Genomic DNA, 10,000 nt, shown 5'->3' with positions numbered 1-10,000 from the left:
ATTAGTTTTTACGACTTAATTAGGAAGAATGTTATCTTAAAACACCTATATGAATTAAAACAAAAAACAAATTTGTTAGAACTATCCTTTGAAGACGCACCAATCTTTACACTTGATTACACACTTCAATAATTTCAATGTTTTTTCAATGCTAGTACTTTCCACTCAAAGATATTTATGGGAGACTTGAGAATTGTTACACTAGAAGGTTGCAACTTGGTGGGCTCTACGCCTCTTTTTCCCATAGGTTTTGCATGTGCTCTAGCCCCACGTGAATCTCCAGAGTTTACCAACTTTGCCCTTTGCTCACCTCGTGTTTTTGGGCGTTCTTCAATGATCATCTTTTCACAATCTACCTCATCTTGAAGCTTCAATCACAAACCAAGAGAGAGTGACGTGTGCAATGAAAATCATGCAAACCTCCATAATAATTCAAAAACTTTGCATGGTGACATCTCAAGATTTCATATCTAATGACATAAGGGAAAAATAGTAACTTCTAAAAGTAAAGTTTGAAATCAAGTGAATACCACAAAATTTCACACAATAAAATTGACATTCTTTTATAAAATTTGCTAGAACTTATTTTTTAATCATAGATTTAGCCCAAATTTGATATCCTTTAACAAGAAACTAGTGTTAATAGTGTAAAATCGAGAAGCTATAACACTACTCTAATATCTAAATACGGGTGAAGAACTTAAAAGCAGTCATGTGTTGGGATATCCTAGGGGGAAGCTTTGGGCAAGGAATTGATTGGCCTCTCCATGTGGGTTTGTGAAGCCCAAGATTGTTTCAAGGGAAAATATAAATGCACTTGGCCTCAATAATGCTCCATTTTTGTGTATGCGAAAATATGTTTAGGGACTCCTAACCATACACTTGGCTTAGTCCACGTGAAGTATTCTAAGAAATGACTAATAGTTTTTGTGCAATGATGAAAGCAAAAATAATTGGGTGTGTTGTCTCAAGTAATTGGCTTGTCTTGATACTTTTATTCACAAATAACATCCTCAAAAGCATTAAGACTTGAGACTTATTGTTTTGAGCAAAGAACTTATAAGCAATCATCCATTGAGATATCTTGGGGAGCAGCTTTCGTCAAGGGATTGGCCTATCCACATGGGTTTATGTGAAGACCAAGATTGTTTCAAAGGAAAATCTAAATGTACTTGGCCCCAATAATGTTCGATGCAAAAATGGGTTTAGGGACTCTTAACCATACATGTGGTTTAGTCCACGTGAATCATTCTAAGAAATGGCTAATAGTTTTTGTGCAACAATGAAAAGAAAATGAAACAAGTGTGTTGTCTTAAATAGTTGTCTCATCTTGATACGTTTATTCATAAAGAAGATCCTCAAAAGCATTAAGACTTTAGTATTGTAGCAACACAAACAATGCATTTATAACACAAACACTTCGATTAATATCCATTAAACTCTATAATTCATTTATGGCCTTACTTATACCTTTATTTTACTAATAACACAAGACAATGCAATATCCAAACTAAATAATATAGCAAGGTTTTCTACTCTTGCAAGCGCAACAATTTGATAATTAACCTAGTTCAATAAATATATGTAACCTTGGATATATTTTTTTTTAAAACAAACATTAATCCTCAATACTATAGATACATCTATCTCATTACTAAAGGTTACAAAATTAATTTCATATAATAAGTGAAGCATTTAATGTTGTTTAAATAATGATTGTAATTATTTAAAACTCCTACCTACCTCGTCTTTTGTCTTTGTAGGGTGGAAAGTGCTATTGTGAATAAATCCCCAAGTTTTAGCTAGGGTGCCCAATTGGTGGTCTTCATGGTCATTGTGATCTGAATTCACCAACCTTTGAACCTTACACTTAGTGGAAAGGCTAGCTTCTAATGTTTGTACTTCGTCTTGCAAGACATGTATCATTTGTTGTAGTTTGAGCTTCTCTGACTTTTCTTTCTCCACTGTCTTTGTAAGGAGAGAGGATTGCTCTTGTAAATCTTGGCATTGCCTTTCTGCTCTCTTAGCCCTTATAAAATTATCATTGCCTCTCTTTGTGGTCTCATGAATTTCTCTATTAGCCTTTTCCAAAGATTTTTGCAAATCCTATATGAAATAAAACTATTAAAAGCACATTCAAGGCTATCAATTGCTAGCTTTGAACCCAAAAGCCTCTCTTGACTTGGTCAAATAACTTAAGCATGTAATGATGAAAATATTTTTTAGAGTTTAATATATTGCATGCAACAAATTCTCTTACATTAGATGAACTTTCAAGCCTTTGGGTAGCTGCCTCTAGTTGTGAAGTCCTATCCTTATAGCGCCATAGTTGCTTGTTCTCACAAAACAAGCGATTTTGTAAGGCCTTTAGCCTCCTCACAAAGTTTTGCAACCTTTCAATTTCCTCTGCAAATACATCTCTTTCTGCCTCGATTTCCTACATGAATAAAACCTAAATATCCCATGAAATTTCATTGGATGTGAAAAGTATAGTAGTTATTTTTAATTTAAAAAACCGTTTGTAATGATGTAACTTTATGCAGTGATTCTTGAAAATCATCAAAAAGGTATCTAGAAAACATCCAAAACCTTACCACTCTTATAACTATTTGGTAGAATTTATAATTGTTGGATGCTTTTAAAGACTCATTTTAGTAGTATGATGCTTTTAAAGATCCATTTTAGCAACATTAAAGACCCAACTTATAAAATTTTGATGCTTTTAAAGACCCATTTTAGCAACATGAATTTGCTAAATCTCGACGCTTTTAAAGATCCATTTTGATATTATTGTTTTTCCAAAATTTAATGGAGTGATTAGGCTTAAGAATTGTAAAAATTTACTCGTGTACGTGTCACACGCATGTCTCGACGAAGGATCAATAGTTCTTGTTGTTGTTCTTCACATGTTACCTCGAGTTGGGAGACCCTTGTCTTTAATCCTGCGGTCATACGGTCATAACATAAAGTGTGTAGCATGTAGTCTAATGTTATCAATACACCACTTTTAATCCAACAAAATTAGGACTCATAGATAATTTGGTTAGAAAGGCTAACTATTAAGTAAGTTTACCCTTAGATAAAAACTCAACAACAACTTCAAGTGTACATGTACAATCTAATGTTATGAAGGGTGGTGCACTTACAGAAAGGTGGAGAGAGAGAGAGAGAGAGAAAATGGTTCCCAAGTTTTCACATGTGGGGTGGGTTAAAAAGGGTGTGTGAGGACAATCATCACATTTTAACTAATAGCCATTTTAACTAATAGCCATTTTTATGACATTGGCAAGTAAAATTTACATAAACAAAGTTATCCTAAGCCTACCATTGTAGTTAATAAGGCAAGAAACCACCCACCTTGCACCTTTGACCTTAAGCGGGAGCCCCCACCTTTAGCGTTCCCCTGCAACTCCATCTCTTCAAGTTCTTTCTCCAATTTTCTGTATACATACATGATTATATGTAAAAAGATCAGTAATTATGCAATCAACCTAAACTGATGTTTATGTGCACAAGAACAGAAGTGTATAATTAAGTACAAGTGTATGTGATTAAGTAATCACCTGTTTTCAGTTTCAAGGTTAGTGGAGATGACTTTTTGTCTTTGCAGGTTAGCCGTTTGATCCAACAAGGCCTTCTTCAAGCCAATAATCTCATCCATTAATGACTCTTTATCACGATTAGCCAACACTTTGCTCTTTAACACGGGGCTGCCAAGCCTCTTAGGAGAAACTGACGACTCACATGCGCCCATGCTTGGGGTGCGAGGGCGGATAAAACTATTGTTAATCCTATAAGCATTATTATTACCACTAATGCAGTCTTCTGCACCATCATAAGAATGATTCAAGACCCATGGGTCAGGCTTAATCCTTCCGTAATTAGTGCTAATACTATTGTTACTGTTATGATTAGTGATACTATTATTAACAGTTGGGCTTGATCTTCCTCGGGTTGGTAATAATGTAGGGCTTGATCTTTCTCTGCTGCCGGCACCCTGTGGTTGTTTAATATGCAGGTTATGATAATGATTAATTGGGTTGGTTAAATCTTTGTAATCCAAGCTTGTATAGGCCTTTAATTTCTCGTCAAAGATCTCCTCTAGACCTGACTGATTAGCGAAGGGCGAGGACCGCTGCATTGCAGCCTCCATGAAAGCTGAGCATATTAATCTTAACAAGGAGATTAATGAAGCGATTAATGATGACGATGTTGTGGTTAATGAGAGAGCTGGAGGGGCCTCTATATTGGGTGGTGGTTGTGTCAAGGGGCAGGCCATTCTTTCTCTCTCAACCGTCCATGCATTTTTTCTGATTGATTGATCTAATTGCTTTGATTAAGGGCTTAACCTGCTCAAACGTGTATGAGCAGAAATTGATGATAATGGATGAACACGACACAGAGAGAGAGAGAGAGAGAGAGAGAGAGAGAGAGAGAGAGAGGGGCTTTGCATACAGTTGGAAAACCACGGCAACGGTGCCCTTCACACGTACGCACGTGAAATGTGTACACGTCATCCTTGCTGACGATACATACACCACATAGCTAGCCTATTAAACCTAGTTGTTTGGTGCAACTTACGGCAAGGGTAGGTTTCTTTCATGGTGAATCATGAACTTTCTCCCTCTCCAGACTCCTATGGTGGTAACTTTCGCTTGTTCTTGGCCGGCCACTCTTTGCAGTGGAGGTTATAGAACAAAAACCTTCAAATTAAAAAAAAAAACTAGAAGGTTTTGTAAGTTTTGGGAAAATAATTTTTTTCGAGTACTGTTCCTTTGTATACCCAACCTTCGCCTCCAAAGAGAGAGAGAGAGAGAGAGCATGAAAGAATCATTTGGTTGTCGCTCGCCTCCAACGAGCCTCCAACTTTCCACAACCCACCAATCTGAGCTCTACATCTCCTCCAACTTTCTACAACCCACCACCATTCTCTCATCCCCTCTTGTGAGTTCCCACCCTAACCTGATACTATACGATCATTATTTACCATCTATATATATAATATATATATTAAATTAAAGTAAACAAAGCCAAATATGATGAATGGAGCCTGAAATATAGTCAAGGCCACATATGACCCATGGAGCTTGAAATTAGGAGACCCCTACCCTTCTATCTATGGCAATGGAATCACACTGAGGGTAGAGTGATGACTCACTATCACAATCATGTCCTAATGCTTAGTTATTCGGTCAGTTTCTCTCAGTCTGACTAGAATAATCTTTATGTAGGAAAGGCGAATGATTCCACCAGGTGTTTTCCCTTCTCAATTCTTTCACGAACAGGTCACATCAAGTGGCTCCCCGAGGCTCATCAAGATGTCCAGACTCCTTGAAGATAAATCTTCTATCCTTGTTAAGATTTGTTAATTAAACTACCCGTCCCATGTTTTTCTAGTTCTAATAACACAAATGTGTTTTGTTTTAAAAGTACCTGTAATTTAGGTCCACTCGATCGCCTACTTTCCAATGTTTAATTATGTTTCTACTTTGACCAGATCCATAGGCTCACTGTCCAATCCCATGGGTCTAGCCTTCCTCCCACCAGTGGACTTATGGAGCCGGTCTGTGAACTCACACATCCACAATTACACACTCCACTTAAAAACAAATAATCCTTGGAGTCACTTTTATTGGTCGTCACCTATCCGAGAAGCGTGAACACTCTAGGTATCGGCATTAGAAGCCAGACATGTCTAGTACTAGTACGCATACCTAGCCACTAGTAGACACCACTCTACCCATTTCACTTCTTAGTCACTTCTTGTCCATCACACCAATCATGCAAGGAGCACACCCATGTTTTGGTTGAGAGGAGTTAAGGTCTCGAACGACCTTCGTGTGATACATCCCGCTCACACGAGAATCCATAAACTTGTGTGGTACCTTCACACATGCTTCCATAAACAAACACACTTGTATCACATGAATATATCTAGAGTTCCAAACAAATAACCAAGATATACACCATATTCTCATTCGAAGCAGTGTAAACCATCACAAGTTCAAGGAGACGTCACACCTCTCCAATTAAAACTTTGTGAGAAAGTTGAGTTCCTCTAGCCATAACATATTCTAGTGAGGTCTTCTCTAGATTCTCCCTTCTTGGTATCATTTCCAAGTCTTGATTCCATAAATCTATCTAATCAAATTTGCTTAAGATCCTTTGCATACAAAGATAGTAATTCTAAGGTCATTCACCTACTTCTCTTATTCGAGTCTTAACTTTATGTCGAAAATCTTCAAGCATATTTTGAGTCTTAGGACTTCTCTTCCTAAAGGTCCCTTAAAAATATTTCAATCTTGATTTCTCAAATTCATTCTTCACAAATCTTAATAATTTTATGTCTTTGATTAAACACATCAATCCCTACTTTTCGTATTCTCGACTTTGATCTTGGTCCTTACTCGTCATCAGAAGTCATTTAATTTGGTCTCTATTGGGGTACACAAGACTTTAGTTTTGACATATAATCCTACACTTGCTTAAGATATTCTCAGTTTTGATTTAAGGATTAATCGAGACTTTCTCTCTCTCAAAATATATTTTCCTTGGGAAATATTGATATAATCTAACCATATTTTATACAACTAGAGTCACTTCTAGAGTTTTGACCTATTCTTGACGTTAATCCTATTTACATAGAAGGTAACTTCTCTTTCTCTCTCTAGAAGATTCTTCTTTCTAGAATTCTCTTTCTTAGAGTTTTCTCTCTAGAATTCTTTAGTGTAAGTTACCAAAAATAATTCTAAATATTAATCCCAACAATTCTTAACTAAGCTAAGATAGTCTTCCCATCTTAATGCTATTTTCTATCTATAACCCAATTCTTATTTTCTCTCTCTAAGCCTAGGGCCAATCTTAAATTCACAAATTCATTCTAATTCTTATCTCTCTAGGCTTGAGGCTAACAGTCAACCTTAAATTCACAAATTCATTCTAATTCTTCTAATTACATCTCTTCACTCACAATTTACCCTAAGGACTAATTTAGACTTGGACTCATCTCAATTTAGAGCATTAAGACCAATTTAATTTAATCCATCCTAAGTCTACTTTCATAATTTAATTCAATGATAAACTATCCTATGCTTAGGAGTAGACTATCCCAATATCTAATTTGCCAAGGTTCAAGATAATAAAAAGGATTTCATAATTTTTGAAGGTTCTACTAAGTTTCGAGCATTAAATAAAAAGCAAAAATGATTTTAATGTAAAGATAAGAAAAATATAATTTATGGACATTAGAATATTGTACCTTGCAAAATTGAGCTATAGGACCAATGAACAACAGATTTGGCGTCTTCCTCTTTCAAAACTTTGTGAATTTCCAAGGTTGTACACACTCCAAATCCCCACCTCTTACACCTCAATTGACTATCTTAATTCTTGGTAATGTAACTTAGGAGTAATCTAGCAAGTACTTCACTAAAATCTAAGCGAAATATAACCTCTTCTAGCTTGATGAAAAAAACACGTAGCTTTCTCAAAAAAGGGAGGGAGGAGACTCTTTATATTTGAAAATGACAGTTGCATGCCTCTCGTGCATCATTAGGCACCTTAAGCTGGTAGCCCACCACATGTTTATGCAACTCCACCTTAACTTTTATGTATCCACTACCTTTCATGCATCTACCCATTCATCTAGTTAACTAACACATTCATGCATGGTTATGGTCTTCTATTAGTTCACTATGCTTTTCATTAATTATTATTTTTCTTTTAAAAAATTAACCCCATAGTATTTGCAGTCACCCTTCAATCTTCTATTAGTTCAATATGCTTATCTTTTCATTAATTATTATTTTTCTTTAAAAAATTAACCCTTCAGTATTTGCACTCACTCTTCAACCTTAGACTACCTATTCACCTTTGAATTTAATTGAATGTGCACATTGTTCACATCCTTTGCCAAGACTAATGCACACTTATCCCCTTATATATTTTTATAGATAAATTTTATTAATTAATTTCACTAAAAATAACTCTTATTTCTTAAAAAAGTCTAATATTACTTTTACTATTTTCTTCCTCTATTTCAATCCTAATGTACAAGGGAGATGCATACGTGCACATAGAAATCCCTAACTTAATTTTGACACATAACAACTTGACTACTTTTATTTAATTTTTATTTTGATTTTTAAATTTTTAAGTCTTCCAAATTTCTCATTAAAAAATTCCTATCTTATCAAATTTTCATATTCTCTCACTAGAACTATACATCCAAATTTTATTTTCTCAATTATATCAAAATAAGGAAAGAAGAATCTTACATATAAAGATAGTCAAGTAACAAAAAAAGAAACAAATCTACTTATGAACATGTGTAACCTCATCTTGACCTAGAGATGCATCAATTAGACACAATGACTTTGTAAAATTAGCATAGGAAATTCCTATATGTGTGATACTTGTGTCGTAGCATTTGCAAACACTAATCCCTTTTATTTAATTTACATAAGAGGAGCAATTGTTTACAAATTATATAAGTTCTTTGGACATAGTGTTTTTTTTAAAATGCAAGATTTGATAATGAAATACATGCCACTAGGATAGATTGGAACCTACAACCTCCACTTTCATACGTGTGTGTGGACGCTACCAATGAGCTAAAGCTCAAAAGATAAAAATTACACAATGTTAGTATATACAGCTATAACTTTGCAGTTGTGTATTAATTAAATGCCCCACTGATGTGGCATTTAATCAATACAACCTAATTACATGAGTTCCCATCAGCCCCTCCCTCTCTTCTTCTTTCTCCCACTTGTCAAATGCCCTTTGAGGCCTTTTCTAGAAAATTCTGAGACCTTAAATAGAAAGGATATGGGTGAATGAACACAAATAAAAAGCATTTGAAAAAAGAAGGGTTCATCATTTCATTGCCTTAAATAAAAGAGGATATGGAAGGATGAATGCATGCAAATAGAAAGCATATGGGGAGTCATCATTTCATTGCCTTAAATAGAGAGGAAATGAAGGGTCATCATTTCATTACCTTAAATAGAGAGGAAATGAAGGGTCATCATTTCATCGACTTTTTCAAGCATTAATCATTACATACTAAAATGAAACCTTTAAAAAACACTTTTATTCTTAAAAATCTCACAAAATATATTTGATAAAAATATAAAAAATATATTTTAATACCAATATATATATATGTGGTTAGTATTTATTACATATTAGCCATGGACAACCAAGGCACAAGGAGAGGAGAGAAAAAAAATCTAAATTTCTAAAAAATAAGAGACAAAAATCCCTTCGATTGACCCTTTATATTTCGACTTCCATTCTTGATTGACCATTTATATTCTGGCTTCCATTCTTGCGTTTTGCTTCTTAATGTCTTTTACATACAGTAACAATGAGTACTAGTATATCTATATAGGATTAACCATAACCCCACCTCCCTACAAGTGGGCAAAGGAGGTGGGACTATTTCAAAATAACCATTCCTCCTGCAAGCGTGAGGAGGAGTCACATCTTCCAATGCAATTTTGAATTTGAATCTACTAAGATCTCATCTCACATCTTTCAATGAAATCTTTGTATACATGCTTACATACCTATAGATACACACACACATATATATTATGTATCTATGTGTATCTATAGGTATGTAAGCATGTATATATAAATAGTGTGCATATGTGTGTGTGTGTGTGAGAGAGAGAGAGAAAGAGAGAGAGAGATTACATAGATGCATTTATTTGAGAGTGAGCACATCTCACCACTCATCCCTACCATTAAAATTTAATCTAAAATTTAATTAATTAAAATTATATATATGTGTGTAAATCTATTTAAGTGTGGGTGTGAGGGTGTGTGTGTGTGTGTGAGAGAGAGAGAGAGAGAGAGAGAGAGTTTCTATGTGAGAGAGTGTGCGTGAAGAGAGAGAGAGAGAGAGTGTGTGTGTGTACATGAGAGAGAGAGAGAGAGACTGAGAATTTCTATGTAGGAGATAGTTTGTGTGGGAGGAGATAGTGTGTGTTTT

At 35.0% G+C, this 10,000-nt stretch overlaps 1 protein-coding gene across 1 annotated transcript in view; it reads right to left on the bottom strand.

The window, feature by feature from the left end:
• The window catches only part of LOC147637124 (uncharacterized), a 5,356-nt gene extending 1,215 nt beyond the window's left edge, over positions 1 to 4,141 (bottom strand). Inside the window, exons 1-6 of the mRNA XM_086801009.1 lie at positions 3,564 to 4,141; positions 3,358 to 3,440; positions 2,845 to 2,942; positions 2,261 to 2,437; positions 1,740 to 2,106; positions 159 to 361 (exon numbers count right to left, since the gene is read on the bottom strand). Coding sequence (XP_086657135.1) covers positions 159 to 361; positions 1,740 to 2,106; positions 2,261 to 2,437; positions 2,845 to 2,942; positions 3,358 to 3,440; positions 3,564 to 4,141 — 1,506 coding nt within the window. The remainder of the gene's footprint in view (positions 1 to 158; positions 362 to 1,739; positions 2,107 to 2,260; positions 2,438 to 2,844; positions 2,943 to 3,357; positions 3,441 to 3,563) is intronic.
• Positions 4,142 to 10,000: the final 5,859 nt, after the last annotated feature.

This window comes from Cibotium barometz, chromosome 7 (genome assembly GCF_041138505.1).
Source record: "Cibotium barometz isolate CiBa-2024 chromosome 7, ASM4113850v1, whole genome shotgun sequence".
In the NCBI taxonomy this organism is placed as follows: domain Eukaryota; kingdom Viridiplantae; phylum Streptophyta; class Polypodiopsida; order Cyatheales; family Cibotiaceae; genus Cibotium; species Cibotium barometz.
The sequence above is the reverse complement of the archived record's forward strand: the minus strand, read 5'-3'. Positions and strand labels throughout refer to the sequence as shown.